General features: G+C 36.0%; 4 protein-coding genes across 4 annotated transcripts; 2 read left to right on the top strand and 2 right to left on the bottom strand.

Annotated features, from left to right (window-relative positions):
* Positions 1–391: 391 nt before the first annotated feature.
* On the top strand, positions 392–2,509 carry LOC111458306 (copper transport protein ATX1-like). The gene is made up of 3 exons (XM_023100866.1): positions 392–534; positions 1,481–1,556; positions 2,084–2,509. Exons 1-3 carry the CDS (start codon positions 526–528, stop codon positions 2,245–2,247), a joined length of 249 nt encoding a protein of 82 aa, XP_022956634.1. The 5' UTR covers positions 392–525; the 3' UTR covers positions 2,248–2,509.
* Positions 2,510–3,898: 1,389 nt separating this feature from the next.
* On the top strand, positions 3,899–5,464 carry LOC111458566 (60S acidic ribosomal protein P2-1-like). Its single transcript, XM_023101310.1, has 3 exons — positions 3,899–4,093; positions 4,778–5,007; positions 5,270–5,464. The coding sequence occupies exons 1-3, from the start codon at positions 4,006–4,008 to the stop codon at positions 5,294–5,296; spliced, it is 345 nt and encodes a 114-aa protein (XP_022957078.1). The 5' UTR covers positions 3,899–4,005; the 3' UTR covers positions 5,297–5,464.
* A 432-nt stretch (positions 5,465–5,896) lies between these two features.
* On the bottom strand, positions 5,897–10,019 carry LOC111458565 (neutral/alkaline invertase 3, chloroplastic-like). Its single transcript, XM_023101309.1, has 7 exons — positions 9,768–10,019; positions 8,310–9,100; positions 8,045–8,210; positions 7,743–7,954; positions 7,034–7,527; positions 6,893–6,941; positions 5,897–6,568 (listed from the first exon to the last, which is right to left on the bottom strand). Exons 2-7 carry the CDS (start codon positions 8,991–8,993, stop codon positions 6,242–6,244), a joined length of 1,932 nt encoding a protein of 643 aa, XP_022957077.1. The 5' UTR covers positions 8,994–9,100; positions 9,768–10,019; the 3' UTR covers positions 5,897–6,241.
* Positions 10,020–11,831: 1,812 nt separating this feature from the next.
* On the bottom strand, positions 11,832–16,884 carry LOC111458853 (cell division control protein 2 homolog A). Its single transcript, XM_023101692.1, has 9 exons — positions 16,726–16,884; positions 16,272–16,320; positions 15,980–16,164; positions 15,238–15,358; positions 14,546–14,719; positions 13,346–13,509; positions 12,676–12,763; positions 12,526–12,579; positions 11,832–12,155 (listed from the first exon to the last, which is right to left on the bottom strand). Exons 2-9 carry the CDS (start codon positions 16,278–16,280, stop codon positions 12,066–12,068), a joined length of 885 nt encoding a protein of 294 aa, XP_022957460.1. The 5' UTR covers positions 16,281–16,320; positions 16,726–16,884; the 3' UTR covers positions 11,832–12,065.
* Positions 16,885–18,195: the final 1,311 nt, after the last annotated feature.

The following is an 18,195-nucleotide window of genomic DNA, read 5'->3' as shown; positions in this document are numbered from 1 at the left end:
TTTTGAATTATGAAAAGAAACAAAGAAAATCAATGATTTTTACAAAATTTTAAATTTATAATATAATTAAATTTTGCTTTTATTAAATGACGTGGAAAAGAATTGTGTTAGAGAGTTATACCAAGTATAATTAAAAAAAAAATTGTGCCAGAGTTGAGTTTTAATTATATTTGTGGCAATAAATTTTAAAATTAATACTCTTTAAAAATTGGTTAAAATAATAATAATAATTATTATTAATATAAAAAAATTAAAAGTCATGGACATGGTTGGGCGGATATCATTATTATTGGAGGAGATGAAATGACGAAAGGGCCCTTGATTGGTAGTTTAAATCGGAAAGTTATCCTGTTAGGAATCGGCCTTTTATATTTATTATAAATTTCGGTTGACCCGACCCATTAGACAGAGTCTATTAAAGCCCCGTGAAAGCCCGGCAAAATCCAGTAGCGCAGAGATCGGCGAGGGCGAATTTTCGATTGCATTTTCGTTCGTTTCTCTTCTGAATTTCTGTAATCTGTAACGATGTCTCAGGTACGCTACGAATCTATGGGTTATTTGTTCGTGTATCCGATTGTTGAAGATTCATTTCCATTTTTCATCCTTATCTTTTGTTTTTGTTTTCTCTCTCCGTTTCTCGTATGATTTGGAGATCGAAGATACGCAAGCTTTTTCTTTTTGAAATTCAAATCTGCAGCTCGGAGGACGAATCGTTTGTTTCGATTGAATTATAAGGATTTTTTTTGAAAAATTTTCAATCGATAACTTATCGGATGTTTTTATGCGCAAAAAGAAATCGTAAAAGCCACAGTGATGAAAGAACTGCTCGCGCGAGTGTTGATATCTTGCATAAATTGTACTTATTTCGCGATTCGGACTTGCACATGCTCAAGTCTTTGAGCATTTTGACTTTTTTCTTTTCATCTACTTCCCTGAGGATTTATGCATTTGGTTTTTCATTTAATGTGAATCTGACACGAGTGAGGGAAATCACTGTAACCGAGCCAATGAGATCTACTTCTGAGAGAGCTCCATAGAAGTATTTCGTTAGTATCGCATATTGATTTATTGGTTAGCAATTGGTCAATCAATCACAAAGGAAGCTTTACGTTGATCATATATTGATAATTTGTTTGGCCATTGATGAATGTTTTCCCGATTAACCAAATTAGAACGTTCTGCTCTATTTTGTGCGTTTTTTTTTTAATTATTAATCTCTGTTAATTTTGGAAGCTGGAGTTGTTGAAAAACAGGGAGAAAATTTATGGATATAACTCATGGATACAAGTCCCATTAGATAGACTTGGATGAGTAAATTTCTGTTTTGGAATTGGATAAAAGACCGTTGATATTAAGTACTCTTGTCCTGTTAAGTGCTAACTATTTCTTCGTATCAGGCAGTCCGTATTCCACTCTTCTCTTCTAGCTGAGTTCTTTGATCCCTCTTAATAAACACAGTTTGGAATTTGTTTTTGTGCAGACTACTGTCCTCAAGGTTGCTATGTCATGTCAGGGCTGTGTTGGAGCAGTCAAAAGGGTCTTGGGGAAACTGGAAGGTTTGTTATTCCTTTGCTAAATTATAGTTGTCTCATGTTGTGCTGTGCTCTTGTTTGATGTGTAATCTGTGTATGGGAGCATGAGGGTCGAGTTTTGGAGTTCGATATTGCATGTTTCAACATTTTGTACCCTGTAGAACGGTAATAAGTTTTGGATTAAGAGTAATACTTGGCTGCAAAATTGGCTGTAACCATTTTTCTTGTAATCCAGTCCAGCCATAGCGGAAAAAAGAAGCTTAAAAACCACAACTAGCAGCTAAGCATTACTCTTTCACTAATATGTAGACTTTTGAACGCGTAAACCACTTTTGCATATTGGGAAATGCTGGACATAATATGCTTGATAACCATGCGTCAACTTTTAAGGTGAATACTTGAATGATGCTTGGTGGGTATTAAATCTATCAATATTCGGAAATCGAGTATCCTTTAGTATAATCTCTTAAACCTTTGTTATTACCAACTCAATATGAACCCTCTGAACAAATAACTAGTTCCTACTCAAAGTGCTTGGCTACCATGTTCAGGTGTCGAGACATTTGACATCGATATAGATGCTCAAAAGGTGACTGTGAAAGGCAATGTGAGTCGCGATGTAGTTTTCCAAACCGTTTCGAAAACTGGGAAGAAGACTGCCTACTGGGAAGACGACGCCCCAGCAGCATCTGCCCAGACTGTGGCTGCTGCTTAAAATTTACTCCATGGAAATTTGCTGTTCATTGCGTAAGGTCTTTGCTTCCTGAAGCTAATAATGTTGTAATAGTACGTGAACTTGGCAATTTAGTCTTGTAATATTTTTATTGGAGCGTCTTTTGCATGACCTTCTACCTTAAAACTTATCTATATTCTACCCTTACGTTTTTGTTTTGCCCCAATTGTTTCATTTTGACCTTTGCTTTTGAGATGATTGACGAATTAATGAAGAATGCCTTCCATGGCTTCTTCTTGTTGAATTCTTTGGTTTGTTGATTGTTTATGCGCAAATCTAGCATGGAGGCTCGCCTGATTTGCTCGTGCTTCAATGATGTATTTATCTATTTGAGAACGAGGTGACTTTCAATTTGTGTTATATTTTTATATACCACGTTACACAAACTCTGGTGCCTACCATGTATTTCATGTTACAATCGCACTTTCTCGAAATTTTCGCAAACAATCGTGCAACACTCACCCTCACCACTAAGTAGGTCAATCAATTCAAATTCGTGTCGTCTCCGACTGGACGACATACTCAAACATTTGGTCCCATTTCGAGAAGAAGGATTAGAAAATGAGGTAGAGAGATTTTCATAAAAGACTTAGATAAACTAAAAAAAAAATTGCTGACTAGTCGTATCCTTTTATAATACATTATGAAGTATCATTTTATAGTACATTACAAGACATTTCAAGTCTACCGAACATTGACATGATTTTACCGGAAAGTCATACACCTAAAAAAAATATAATAAGAAAATTGTACATCACAAAAACCGTGAAAGAAAATGATAAAGTAGTATAATACGAGGGATTTGATATGGAACACACCTTGAACTAACATGACTGTGACATTTTGCATTCTTGTTCGAGATTTAGGGATATCAAGATTTTGTTAATTAAACCGGATTCTCTCCTTGATATTTATAGCCTCTCGGTCGAAAATAATTTGATTTGATTGATTAAAGTTTCACTCGAAGGAAGGTCATAAGTGTGTATCCATCAACCTATTAAGCTATTTATATATTGGAATTCCAGACAAATTCAAATATTGGTATCTAAGAGGACTTTTGAGCTCCATAAATTTAATTAAAATTATATATAATTTAAATTGAAGGATGACTATTGAAATGAATTTTAAGTGATTATAAAAGCATTTAAAATATTTAGAATTGATTCCAAATAAATTTTAAAATTGAAAATTTACATTTACAAAATTAAAAAAAAAAGTATAATATTACTTTTCATTGACAACAATTTTTCCAACCTTAGTTTTTCATATCTATAAATTAGACATCGAAATAAGAGATTAATTTATATTTTTGTATTACATAGTACAAAAAAATATTTATATAAAAAAAGGAAAAAGAAAAATTTCATTGATGTTAATATAAATACTAAAAATTTTAACTCATTTAAAAAAATATTTAAAAATATTTAAAATTTTGCCATAAATTTCTATCTTTTAGAAAATTAGAAGATTAAAACAAAAATATATAGACGAGGGTGGAAGTAATGGGTTGGGCTTGATGGGCTACTTAAATTAGGCCCAGATTCAATCCTGTCGGCCCAAAACATTGATAGTTCCGCAATCTTCTCGCCCAGGTGCTTCCGAATTCTCGAAACTGAAAGAATCAGAAACCCTACCTCTCGCCGCTATATAATATAATTTGAAGCCGTCGACTTCATTTACGGAACCCTAACTGAACTCTCTCATTTTCCTTCTCCTGATTCCGATTGGCTTCTGGTAAGGATGAAAATCGTAGCTGCTTATTTGCTCGCTGTTTTGGGAGGCAATGCCAGCCCTTCTGCTAAGGATTTGAAGGATATTCTCGGATCTGGTAAAGTCCGCATCTCGCTCTTTCCCCGCTTGTTTATTTTTTCGATTGATCATTAAGGTTTTTAAGGAATTTTTGGTTCGATGTTAGATTTATAGGATTGTTTTGTTATCTAGGTTATTGTTCTTTGATTCGCTTCGTTTCAATTCTTATGTCAAGCTATGGAGTTTCGTTTTTTATGGTTTGTGGTAGCTATTGTTTGTTCTCTCTTCTTTTGTGCTGTTCGGCTTCAAATTTTATTAAATGATTATCGTTTTTTTTTTTTTGGAGTTAATACGTATTTGATTACTGATTGTCTTCATTATTGTCGTGCTTTAACGTGCTTTCTTTTAATAATCAATTTATGCTTGAGAAACAATAGGAAGAATGGCTGTTATCTGTGGCTGGATATGATTAGATTCTAATTATATGTAATTTGTGTCTATCCTACATTTTCTCGGTTGTCTAAGAGAATAGAGCAATTATACTTCAGACTGATTCTTAGGTTTAATTTGATATCCTTTAATTGTTGTTATTTGGAATGCTCATTTTCGATGCTTTTTTATGTTTTGAATCCACAAATCTTTTCTTCTAATGCAATGTTATATGTATGAATTTCATTTATCGCATTTGCTTTGGATATTGAATTACTTGAAAGATTAATATTTCGAATGGTGTCATAATTCTCTTTCCGGAACCAATTTGCAGTTGGAGCGGAAGTTGATGAGGACAAAATCGAGCTTCTGATGTCTAGTGTTAAGGGTAAGGATATTACAGAGCTCATTGCATCCGGAAGAGAAAAGCTAGCATCTGTTCCTTCTGGTGGAGGTGCTGCTGTGGCAGTTGCCGCTGCTGGAGGTGGTGGCGGTGCGGCTGCCCCTGCTGCTGCCGAGTCAAAGAAAGAAGAGAAGGTTGAAGAGAAGGAGGAATCAGACGATGTAAGTTTCTTAAATCTTTGTGAAAATGTTTCTTGGAATTGCATGTTAACAGTCGAAATTCTCACATTATTATTAACCAATGAAAGCAATAATCTGAAAAAAAAATATTCGAGGAAATGCCTAGAGATTCCCCACCTTATGAAACATTAAATGTTTGCCTGTATGGCCGAAAAACCTCACACAGAACAAAACATCTTTTCTTTAATTCACCATCTTTTTAGTTCATGTAATTTCTTCTAACTCCCTGTTTACTGTTTTGCAGGATATGGGCTTCAGTCTTTTCGATTAAGTATAATTACAAAGTCGAATGTTGTTCAGAGATTCTTCAAGATTTTAGATTGGAATTTTTGTTTTCACAAGGTAGTCTTTTTCCAACATTATCCCCGTGTTATGATGAGCCGAATGTCGAATTTCTTCAGTTTATAAATTTAGTCTTAATTTTTTGGATGCTTTAAAACCAAACGCCTTTTTTATTATATCGAAAACAAGGAATTGCTGCTGCTATGGCATGAATTCGAAAAATTGGAGGCCATTGTGAATTTTCTGTTGCAGTTCCCTCCAACAACTAAAGATCATTTGCACAATTAATCAAAAGAAGATTGATACACTTTGGGTGGGGTGTCTTCTCGAGTTCTTTTGGTTCTTCACAAGGAGAAACAGCAAGGACTAATGGTGGATGCCAAAATAAAGGGTAGATTTTCTACCCTTATCTTTAGCTAATAAATCCTAAGCTCTAAAATAAATCAACTAACTACCCTGATCTTTAGGTTTACTAGTCGTAGATACCATTTAAAATGTCAAAATCTCTGATGGGATTGGTTCTTTATTTCTTCACGAACTTCAAAAATTGGTCCTTGGTCAAGTCATCTTACTTGAGCTGTTCAAACAATTGATACACCATACAATCTTTATTTTAATCATTGATATAAATTTACATTATGGTTCTACAGATTCCACCCATGAGGAGGGATAACAAAGCATCGTCAGTTGGCCAAAGTTAAATATGTGTATCTATAATATATATGTGAATAAGGCCGCATAAACTCGACTTACCCACTCAATAAATGGTAGCTAACAAATACGCCACAACTGCCTATATGAAGTATCCAATTTCAATACGTTTAGAGCATAAATTTGGGGAGTAGCAGCCAGCCCCTTGGATCCCAACTCCATATGCACCCACTTCAAAGTAGCGGCTTAATATATAACACCAAGCTTTGTTCTGGGCAACAACCTAAACTATGTAAGTCGGATTTGAGCTTTTCTGACCGCGCTTTCTTTTCGGGCTGGCACTGATCATACAAGAGAAGGCATTGACAAGATCCGAGTCCTCTTCAGTTGTTAACATTTTGGCCTTACTTGGCTCGGCAAGCAGGAGCTTGCTCAAGAGGTATCCTGCAATTGACCATGTTTGATATAGGCGTGCTTGTTTTCCAATGAACCGTCCTTTCCTCGTGTCGTAATATTCAGGCCACTTGTCTTTAGCCAGACGACGTTCGGCAATCTCAATGGCTCTTGCTGCAATTTCTGGTCTGTTCATCTTTATGCATGCAACTGTGAGCTGAGAAGGGTAAGATCACACACTTCAACATTGTATTTGACATAAATGTATCCATATTATATATGCTTTTGTTGTCAAGGAGAGTTTCAAATAGAGGAATACAAAAATTTGTGCCAAAGCTTGAATAGATTGTTTAACAAAATGATTGTTATAGAGAACAAAGCGAACTACCCATATAGAAACTCATAATGTGCTTCTAAACCTCAAATTCTAATGGAATTTTGCTTGTATTTAAGGGTCTAAAGTATTCTTTAATTACCTCACCAAGAGCAACACTTCCATATAAAGCATAATCGTAAGATCAGAAATTCGAGAGTAACATACCTGCCACAACAATGTCGGCCACGAACCTGCATTGTGGTACGACCACGGTCTGCATTAACAGAAATCAATTTCGATAACAAGAAAACAGGGGCAATTTTTTCGTTAACGAATATCAAAAGTATCAAGTCGAGTAAATTTTACGTGTTCTTGGGATCGCTGCCAGTGATAATCTGCCATTCCTGACCTTCAAGAGCAGGGTAACATATCTTGAATGGCATGTCTGCAACTAAATCCCCCCATTTGGATTCAATGAGATCCAAAATGGCGTGAGACTGGCTTGTTGTAGTAAGACTACTTACTACGGACCACAAATTTCCCAGAGAAAAGAATCGGAAATCCATGTGAGCTGGTTGCAAATTTCCAATTAGATAACCTCCTTTATCAGGCATCCATTCCACCAACCACGAAGGAATTTGATCTGGGTAGATGTTGAATTTGTTGACTGCATCGTATGAATACTCTTCTGTCTTGTAACGATAAATTTCATTTAGTTTTCTCAAATCAACCCAATAATACTCTCTGATATGAAACGAAAGAGCCACCAAACGATTGTTCAGCGCACGGATAAGATCGGCTGATCCGTCCTCAGGAGTAAGCATCTCTCGTGCACAAAGTAATGCTGAATAAAAAAGTGCCTACATGGGAGGAAAAAAGAATAAATCTTTACACTTCTACCATGTAATTTATAGAACACAAACCATGCTACAGATTTATGATCAGTGAAACGAAATCTAAGGCGCATAAAGTAAAAACATCGATTTCATTTGAAAGCTTTTAGAATGCCATGGCAGCCATTGAATACATTAAGCAATTAAAAGTGAGAGAGCTGAAGAACTTGGTAGATTCTTACTTGGATTTCAAGAGGGTGGCCATGAATTCCCATACGGCGATCTATCATACAAGGACCATCAGTTACCAATAGAGTAGGGAACATATCAAAGCCATCGGCAAGACACAGCTTCAAGATCATTTTGATCCCAGTTTGGACATCAATTCTCTCTTGAACTGAGGAATCGCCCGAGCATTTTCCATATGCGCGCAATAAAATTATCCACCACAATCCTAATAGAGAGACAGGTGAGTGACCGTTCGGATATAGAAATACAATGGATAAACTTTTCTTCTAAAGGAAATACATGACGGTCGATGTACCTGAATCGACAGGTGCAACACGGCCAATTGCTGCCTCCCCAAAGTCGGGATCCAAAACCTCTTCTGTTGCTGAGTCATCACCATCTAGAGGAACGGTTCGGACCTTGAAACTAGCAGGCATCAATCCTTGACCAGGACTGTGACAATCCATAGTTTTCTCCCAACTCTATGAAATAACAGATTGCAAGCATTAACCAGAGAAGTAGAAACTAACATGACCTTCATGAGCTAACTGATTGATGAATATATGTACATTTTAGACTACCTGCAACTGAAGCGTGTGGAGGATAAAATTTCGAACGATATCGTACTCTCCCTTCAATAAAAAAGCTATACCAGAAGGTATGAAATCACGTATAAAGACTTGATCATAATTCAGTAAATTAGAGCTAGTCGGGTCCCTTGCAGCAATCGTTCCAATCGGACTGCCACAGTAATAAACAATGGACTCCCGAAGCAAGTCCCACGCCTCATCCTCGATGGACTCAATACTAATCTTATGAAAGGAATCTCCAACTGCTCCATTTGTGCCACTAGAAATTGAACTCTTGGTTTCCTGTTTTGCAAATTGAGCATCTTGAAACTCCAAAGCACTTGATCCATTTGGTATGCTGTTGATTGGATGCAGCGTCTCTGTACTGTCCACGAACCACGATCCATTTCCACCTTCTGGAGTCGTACCACCTGCACTTTCTGCTTGTTGGCATCTACAACTATATAACAGACGACGATTACATCTCGTTTTCACACCAAAGCCTGTCTCTATCCCTCGTAATAGCCTACTTGAACATTTTGACGAATGCCTATTTCTCAGGATCCTTTTCTTCACAAATTTCACTTGCGATTTAAACGAAAATGTGGAGTCGAAATTGCTCGAATGCGGATTTGAACATACTGCACGAGGTATGACTCCTGAAAAGATTTGCAGAGCTGCTTCAGATGCACCCATCTGCAACGAAATTACAGACCCCAAATAATCTGATCTAAATTAAAGTTCGCCCAATGCCGATGTTGGGCTATCAGTTTTTCAGCTTCACTCGACGAACACAAATATATCTGCACAAAGAGAGATTGAGCGGATTCATGATTCAATAGAAACATACCAAAGTTTAGATTACAGGACAAATAGAACTCCAAACGAGTGAATCAATCTCATCCTAGAAAGCTTATCGTAACATAGCATATATTTCTTTAACTTCCTGCTCCAAGAATAAGGAAAATAGCTGAGCTAATACGAAAACTTAGGGTTAGAAAGTCTAAACGCAACACATCGAACGATTTTTCACTTCCACCGAATCCTAAAACCTAGTTATATGAAAAAATGCCAACAGGAAACCTGAACTTTTATTCTTGCTTCCTTCGATAAGGTTAGCTAATATCTAGTAAACGATTCACAATCCGTCGATGAAATACTGAGTCTATAATCTGTACACTAAACAAACCACAGCATCTTCGGCAATGGAGATTAGATTCGAACAGCGAGCGAAAGCATGACAAGAAATGCTATGAACACGGAAAGAATACAAGAATCAAATACAACAACCTCAAAAGTTGTATTATAATCGCCTAAAAATTTCTGTACAGAAATCATAGAATTAATCTAATGTAAATTCAAATTCGGCAAACTAGTTAGAAGAAAGTTACGGAACTTCGGAGCCAGATTCGGTGAGTTGCGCAGAGAGTTAATTGAGCAAAATCATCGAAGACAGAAGTAGAAACTCACCGAGTTTTACGATGAAATAACTTTCTCAGCTCAGAGAGGAAAACGATCGCAAACACGAGCAATTTTCCGGAGCATTCGTGAAAGAAAAAGAAGAAGAAGAAGAAGAAAAATAGGATCAGTGATTCACTATCTTAAGCCCACCAAATATAAAACATGTTTTCAAAATCCGTCAAGTGGACGGAAGAAGCAAAAATCTTCCTGTATTCTTACGGAAACTTTTTTCTCCTCTCTCCTTGTCCACAACTCCATGATTTTTCATTTCCAACGCCCTTGATTTTTACAATAATTTTTTCCTTCAATTTCAAGAAAATACAGCTATTTACCCAAAAAATTTGAACACTGTTTCAGTGGGCCAAATTTCACCATAAAAAGATTCTATTTTATTTTATGTTAATAAGAATATAGATGAATTAATTCAAATATGATTGCTACTAAGATAGTCCCAATACTCCTATTCTTATCATCGGACAATGGACCTTGCTACTCATACCAGGTGAATTTCGATGTAATGTGCTTAAGGACGAGATAGGTATTGAGACTATTATTCGTGACCAAAATGGAGAAACTATGATGGCGATGGAACACTACCACTCCATGATCGGATACGTTGAGCTTGCTAAAGCAACTAAGTAAAGAGCTCATCTCCTATAAGGCCTTTGGTTTGATAAAATTCATGAGTAAAGATCGGATATGTGACCAAAATCTGGCTCGAAAATCATTTGGCACAAGTAACTCTTATCCTACTTTACCATTCTTTTCATCACTAATATTCTTGTTCGTTTTAAGTTTTGTAGGCTTACAAAAGTCGAAATATTTCTCTAAAGATTAAAAACAAAGAAGAAAAACCATTTGCCAACTTTTCACATGTAATTTAATGTTCTATTCTTTTTTTTTTTTTTTTTTTTGAAGTGGTTTGTTTGAATATTTTTAATAGAATAACTATAGGATTGAGATTTGAACTCCAATTTTAAGGTAAAAAGTATTAATACATGTCAATTATCATTAAAATTAAAAGAACACTTATACATGCAAAATCATCCTGTAACTTACAAATCAAGTAAAAACCTTGAATATTGCAAGTAATATTCAATTTAAAATAATCCCGTTTTATAATCTCCCTTTCATAAGAATATTAGAATATTGCAAGTAAAATTAACGTTTAGAGTACAAAACAAAAGAAGGGAAATATGATTCGAAGATCAAGTTTGATGTAATTAAAATTTTAGGTTGACCATAATTGACCATTAGTTATGGTTCAACCAAACATAATTGCAAAACTGTAGTCTGCATTTGGTTCAAATCATAACAATTTTACATTTTGATAGAATTATGATGGTTAGTTTTGCGTACCAAATACTCACACATGGCCGAAGCTGTACCACTTATTGCCAACAAAAAGGCTGTACAGAAGCTTGACCGCAGGCTTATCCAATCACTCCCCCCTGCACCCTAAGCCCCTCAGTTTCACGTGAGGAACACTTTTTTTTTTAGGGGGGGGGGTGTGGGTTCCAAAAACTGAAGTTTTGTTTCTTAGTTATTTTCTTTAATACGGAAATAATAAAAATTACAAATAAATCCCTTACATTATGAAGTCAAATAATGGGGCAACAAACATTCTAACTCTCAGTGACACTAATTCGCATAAACACAATCTAAAAGCGATAGAAAAAATAAGAGTCTGCTTGAAATAACTTACGTAACACCGTCAAGTATGCATATTTTCAAAACACAATCGAATGACTCTGAACTTCTCTGGCATAAACACAAATCCAATAATCAAAAGAATTTTATGTCTAAAGAATCAAACTTTGCAAAGCCATAACTCACTAAAAGCTGGAAATTCAACCATACAAGCAAAGAAACAGATTGCAAAGCCCTTATAATCCTCAAGTGTGGAGGCAAAGATAGAAATAAATATGGTTTTCAAACACAGCTTATCCAATCCAGGGGGTAAAAATTTGGGTAAAGGATAGCTAGGAGGGTTACAAGCAGAATCAAGAATTCTCACATATACGCGTGTATTTATATATATATATTGGCGCCGACACATGAAAGAGAGAAGTATGGTTGGGAAAGCCAATGTTCTGTTGAAAGCCACATTAACAAAACCTGATCTAAGTTTCAAGAATCAGAAGGGAAAGAAAAATGATAAAATCACTAATAAGCAGACAGCACACTCATTATATATTTATATATTTTTTTCCCTTTTTTTTTTAAAATCACGCAATTAAAACCCATAAAAGGCTACACAATAGAGGAGCTATATAGACACTCTCCTTAGGAGGATTGGAAGAAGAATCAGGGAACAAACCCAACATCTTTGAAGTATTCATGCTCAAGGGCACTCCTGGCGGTGACTCTTTTGGTGGGATCCAAGCACAGCATTTTCTGGAACATGATGTCAACAATTTCAGCTCGGAGATATAGCAAATATCTTAACAACTATTACATGCAATTAGTTTTTATTGACTATAATCTCCTAGGTAGAAACCAAGAATTGCTCATTTCTAATAGAAATAATGTGAAGTGAAAGACATGAAAGGCTCATAAGAAGAAAGGGAAATAAAAACGAGAATTAGTTGGCCAAACATATCAAGTGGGAGGGCCGGGTGAAGCAAAGAAAGCATTGATTCCTAACACTTGTTGATCCATATCACGTGACATCATCACAAATGAAGATTTAAACAAGGAAATGAAACATAAAAACAATTTGGTATTACCAACTTTTTCAGACTCCAATGAAAAATGATATACTTACAGAGAGAAGATCAATGCCAGCGGCTTCAAGATTAGGAACTACAGAAGCCAAGTCCTGTGCAAGTAGAGAATGCGTGAAGTCAAGCTTGTAACCAAGGAATATAGCAAATCGGACAGGGAAATTGGTATGGAATTCAATTCAATCACTCACCTTTGGAGGCCACTTGGGGAAAGCAGATTTAAAATCAGGCAAAGATGTAACACCAGGCCACGTATCTTCATTTGGAGTTCCCAGAACTCTTTGTATCCCCATACAAAGAGGTTTGTTGAAAGCATGAATATGTTAGTATAGAAGGATGGAAGAGAAACATGGCTTTATGTGCTACCCTAATCATACTATTGAATACAACTCCGAACCCAATCAGTCCACTTTTAGGGTCGAACTCCAACAATTTGAATTTATAGAAACATATACTTATATACTATCCATCATTGCACATACATATAAAGCCGCAGTAGCCAGAAGAACCGGGTTTTGTTGCCTTTATTTTTCACATTCTTAAATCCATCTCCCTCCGAGGAAAAGGGAAATCAATAGAAAAGAAAAGAAAGGAAAATCCAGCCACCAAGAAAATAGGGGGAAACTCCTCCTCCTCCAGTGGACTAGAGAGATTTCATTGGAAAACCACCAACCCCTAGAAAACTCATAGAATATTTAAATCCTGCATAGGTGATTACCATGGAGAGATTTCGGTGGACTCCCTATTGTGAGACCAACAAAATAGCAGGCTAATGTATAATCAATTTAAATTTGGGAAGTTAACTGGACTAAATCTTCGCAAGGGTAGAGGACAGGACAGATGCACAATAAAGCTACTTACCTAAATATCTTAAACAGCTCATCAATCTCAGAGTCTCCAGGGAATAATGGCCGCTGGTTAACCATCTCAGCAAATATACAACCCACTGACCACACATCCACAGGGGTGGAGTAATGTCGGGAACCAAGTAATATTTCTGGTGCTCTGTACCAAAGGGTCACCACCTAGATAGATCCTCCAATTATTATCAACTTAAGAACACAACAATATAATAGGATGATACATCAACGAAAAATGTCATGGACAAATTGAATTATTAGAATACTTTTTAAAAAGAAAATAATAAAATTTGGGGCCTAAACTAACAGAACTATAGATGCATTCAAAAAAGGGAAACATACATTTTCCAAATCTTAGTAGAGTTTGGTGTCAGGAGAAAAGTCCACAACCTATTTGGGAACATTCTACTTTCAGCAACAGCAAAGAAACCTATTGAGGTTTTCCTCTCAACTTCTTTCTGGGAGGGTAAGAGAATCAACAGCTTTATTTTGCCATTAAATTCTTTTAACCAGGTAATCCGCATTTTCTCACTAACAAGATGATGAAAAGCAAAACAAACTAAAATAATCAAAATGCTCAATGTGACATAGTCACAGGCGAAAATCTGAACCCCGGAGATCATGGTCTCAAGCACACATGCAATTCTCTTTCAAATATGGAAAAATATCTGAACCCAATTAGGTTTTTTAGCTTCTTTAAATTTTACAGTATGACGTCCCATCACTCTTGATCAAAAGCTTACTTAACAATTTTATAAAAAATTTAGATGATGGTATGGCGTTTTCATTCTTCTGGTTAATACATAGGTGCAGAAAGTTGCTTCGTGATTTGAAGGTTTTCTTCTATAGATCTCTGAAGCCAAAGCTAATCATTTCTGTCAATGTTGTCATCAGATGGAAAATTAGCCCTAGAGACTTACCTAGCCAGTTTCCATATGGCTCCAGCCTACATCCATTTAATGAAATTCTCCTCATTAATTATGATTATCTGAAAGTACAACCAACTGCACATCATATTAGTGCTCCAAATTATGTTTCCAGTACATTTTTCTGAAATAAATTGCATCACAATGTCTACATTTGAGCGAAGTCAGAAAAGGGAGCCAAGGATACAAATTCAATATTCCATTGAGCAATCATGGAATAGAACAAATTCACAATACAAAAATTGATAAGATAATCATCCAGTGTATATCCATACCTCATGCGTGAATGTTCTAACAGGAATACCAAATGCTCTTGCCAGTCCAAAGTCAGCGAGCTTCAGGGCATTGGTACGACGATCTATCAGTAGATTTTGGGGTTTTAGATCTCGATGAAGAACTCTATGTGAATGACAATATGCAATGCCACGAAGAATTTGGTAAAGAAACATCTGCATGAGATAAGTGGAACAAAATTCTTCATTAGAGACCTTACTGCACCATTATATTTGTTAAACCAAGAGTTAGAACAAGATCAAAGGAAAATCTCAGGAAATGAAAGACGGAAACAAAATAAAGCTGAAGAAATAAGCATCATGCTGAATTGGTACGAAAAAAAATATAACATCAAACCTATTCATAATATCAGTTAGAAAGGAGAGGGTATTGCAGATATTAAAATGGAATAACATGATCAACCTTGGCATAGTTTTAAGTTGCTTGAAAACCATGAAAATACACATAATTGTTCCAAGTAACTTTCTTTAATGATTAAGAAATCCCCAAAACTAGGATGTTAGACAAGATGTGCACCTCATGGAAAATTAAAATATGATTTTCTACATTGAATTACTTATTATGTCAATTAACCAACCCACCCTCTAATGTTAAAATATAAATGAAAAATAACAAGCAATATTAATTAACATAGAGCGCAAGTAATTACAAATGAAAATAAGCAGCCACTCACTTTCACTTGGCGTGGATCCCTTGCAAATTCAGGAGAGGAGTCCATATGCTTCTTCAAATCCAAATCCAGATACTCAAAAACAAGATACAGGCGCTTCTCACTGTGCACTACATCTTGCAACCTATTGACAGTAAACCAATTGAAGACAACCTTGTTACACATATATAAAGGCATCATAGATGGAAATAATTCAGTTCAAAGGTCGAATTGATTATACAAAGTAACCAGAAGGCAGAGTGCAAGTGCCACTTTCACCAGTGTGATAGACCAGAGAAAAGGTACATCATGCCCATATTTATTAGTCTGATTACAAACTATTGAAGAAAACGTAATAAATCGGATGCACTGTTTTAATTACATATATCTCAGGATTAACTACATGGTAGCAATAACGGAAGAAATGTTGCCTTTGATATATTATATCTCAACCTCCCATAATAAATAAGTTACATATAGTTCACCCCATCTCCGCAAATTGAACATGCAGTTTCTACATTACCCTCTCAATAGAAGCTAAAACTAACAGTGGCAGATGGCATTTTATTGCAACGTTGTCTTTCAACACAACAGTTTTCCAATAAAAAGAAAGGCTGCTTTAAAACTAAAACGAAATTGAAAAAAAAAACCTCATACATTGAGTAGATTGAAGAAGCATGTTACTTGCCCTTAAGATTGGAGTAGGGAAAAAATTAGACAACCGTTATGAGTTGAATGGGGGTAGATAATTAACAATGATACGTACCTTACAATGTTGCCATGCTGCATTTCCTTCAACAGTGAAATTTCACGAATGGCTGTGCTTGGCACTCCCTCATCTTCCTGCTCCAAGCGGATCTTCTTCAGAGCAATAGTCTCATTTGTGACGCGATCGCGTGCTTTGTAAACCACACCATAAGTTCCTTCTCCAATCTTCTCAACTTTCTCATACTACGAAGCCAAACACATCGCGAATAAGAGGAACGATCTTGCGGAATGAAAAAGGGATAACGAATCAGAAAAACAAGCATTTCAACATCCAAAAAATCATTGCCAACCTGCTCCATCGATTCTAAGAACAGTGTCGAAGTTCTCAAAGCTTAAATCCTACAAACACCATGACAAAGGACGATGTAGATTTAGTGCAATACAGACCATAAAACATAGAAATAATAAAATGGTGATAAGAAAGCGGGAACACCACTGAGAAGGCGCAGAAAACAGATTCGCACAGTTCAAGGACTGGATCCGCATAGAAATGGAGTCAACTCAGTCATAGTAGACTCGGTTGAACTCACTTGGACCACATTGGAAGTAAGCATTTCGAAAACGAAGTTTAACATCGGAATTTCTCCAATCAACCATTCATTTTCACTTCATTCCTATATCATCTTTCATTTCTTGGAATTCCAATGGCCGATGGATGAAAAGGCGATGTACAGCAAAAGCATCTACGAACCAAATTTAAAAAGGAATAACAAAAACAGATGGAATGAAAAGCATGAAACAAACCTGCTTGAATCAAAGCCGAACCCGTGGGAAGCGGGGACGGTGTCGAAGCGAAGCGAGGAACTGTGAAAATGGCGCCGCAGACGAAAAAAGAAGAGGAGGAGGAAGAGGAGGAGGGGAAGGAAGGAGAATGGGTATCTATGTAATTTCACATTGGCTGAGCTTTTTTTAACTATTAATCTTTTTATCGTCTACGATTAATTTTCGATATTGAATTTGTAATGCTTTCATGGTTTCAAATATTATAAATAAAATCAATTTCTATTTTGGTTGTTGTTTAACTAAAGAATTATAAAATAATTTATAATTTTTTTCAAAGGGAAAATCTGGTTTATTTCTTATAACTTGAAATTTATAGTATATTAGCTATTTTTATTGATGGCAAGGGTATATTTGTAATTAAGGGGGAAGACTTAATGTAGCGTTTGTAACACAGATGTCTATGCCATAGAGTGAAAGACTGCAACATAATTATAGTTTGAGAGCGAGAATGAAATAACTTCTAAATAAATCATAAGAATGTAATTATATGAAAATTTTGACCTAGGACTCTTGAATCGGGGTTTGAGAGTTTAATTGGGTTGTCCCTCGAATCCCTTGGGTTGGGGCATGCATTTAGCATGCCTCGCATAACAAAGTATGAGCCAATGGTCGACCTCAAGAAAAGATGTGCCTATGGTCTATAAAACATGTACGAGTCAAGATGCTTCATTGAGTGTTTGTTTCGTTGCATAAGGTGGGTCTGCTTGCTCAATCAAAGCCTCTGAGTCGAACCTTTTATCCACTGTGAGCTTTTAAATTGACATTCCAACATGTATTTTCAGTCTCTTCTCTACTTCGAGTATGTTTTCTCTTGATCAAACTTGACAATTATGTCTTCGACCTGTAAATTGATGGTTAAGTCTTGACCTCAGTCTCTACTCAGGCACTTGGGTATTGTTTAGACAACGAATTGTAGTCGGTTGAATCTACTTTTTTTGCATACTTTAGTATTGAGAGTTAATTTCTCACAAGGTTTCGAATCATAGAAATTTCTCTCACCCACTTCTTTTTACACAATGTACTCGTTCATACCAAAAATTAATTTTTACTCAGTTTTAGGTTATGGAGATCTAATTTGCGCATGACCTCCACCACTATGACTGATCGTAAATTAGGTCATATGAGCCAAATCCTACTCCATCGCACTAACTCGTGTCTCTAGCACTACAGTTTCTCTTTGGGGAACCCTTATATAATTGAGATCGAAGATGATTTTTTCTCTTCCGGTAAGTTTATCAGCGAGTTCTACTTATCTAATACTTCAAGTAGACAAGCCAAACTCCGATCCATTCCACTCACCTTCTTTTCCAAGGCTTCAATTTATTCGTCAAGTCGACCTCCTTTCAGCCAAAGTCGGAAGTTTGGTTGGAGTCATCCTCGTATAGGTTCATGTTAGTCATTTTTTGAAAATTTATTGTGTGGGTCTCGAGA

The sequence above is a fragment of the Cucurbita moschata genome, unplaced genomic scaffold (assembly GCF_002738365.1).
Source record: "Cucurbita moschata cultivar Rifu unplaced genomic scaffold, Cmos_1.0 Cmo_Scf00021, whole genome shotgun sequence".
Classification (NCBI taxonomy): Eukaryota; Viridiplantae; Streptophyta; class Magnoliopsida; order Cucurbitales; family Cucurbitaceae; genus Cucurbita; species Cucurbita moschata.
Note: the sequence above shows the minus strand (reverse complement) of the source record. Positions and strands in the feature narration are given on the sequence as shown.

Bases quoted from the DNA above. Each gene is read 5' to 3' on its own strand.
- LOC111458566 (XM_023101310.1), top strand. From the start codon at position 4,006: ATGAAAATCGTAGCTGCTTATTTGCTCGCTGTTTTGGGAGGCAATGCC. The intron at 4,094-4,777 runs GTAAAGTCCGCA...ACCAATTTGCAG, and splicing joins GAAGGATATTCTCGGATCTG to TTGGAGCGGAAGTTGATGAG. The intron at 5,008-5,269 runs GTAAGTTTCTTA...ACTGTTTTGCAG, and splicing joins AGAAGGAGGAATCAGACGAT to GATATGGGCTTCAGTCTTTT.
- LOC111458565 (XM_023101309.1), bottom strand. From the start codon at position 8,993: ATGGGTGCATCTGAAGCAGCTCTGCAAATCTTTTCAGGAGTCATACCT. The intron at 7,955-8,044 runs GTACATCGACCG...TCTCTCTATTAG, and splicing joins TGTTGCACCTGTCGATTCAG to GATTGTGGTGGATAATTTTA. The intron at 6,569-6,892 runs GTATGTTACTCT...TACCCTTCTCAG, and splicing joins GGCCGACATTGTTGTGGCAG to CTCACAGTTGCATGCATAAA.
- LOC111458306 (XM_023100866.1), top strand. The intron at 1,557-2,083 runs GTTTGTTATTCC...TACCATGTTCAG, and splicing joins GGTCTTGGGGAAACTGGAAG to GTGTCGAGACATTTGACATC.
- LOC111458853 (XM_023101692.1), bottom strand. The intron at 13,510-14,545 runs GTATGGATATAC...GGATCTATCTAG, and splicing joins TTAGAACATTCACGCATGAG to GTGGTGACCCTTTGGTACAG. The intron at 12,156-12,525 runs GTAAGTATATCA...ATCATGTTCCAG, and splicing joins CTGGCATTGATCTTCTCTCT to AAAATGCTGTGCTTGGATCC.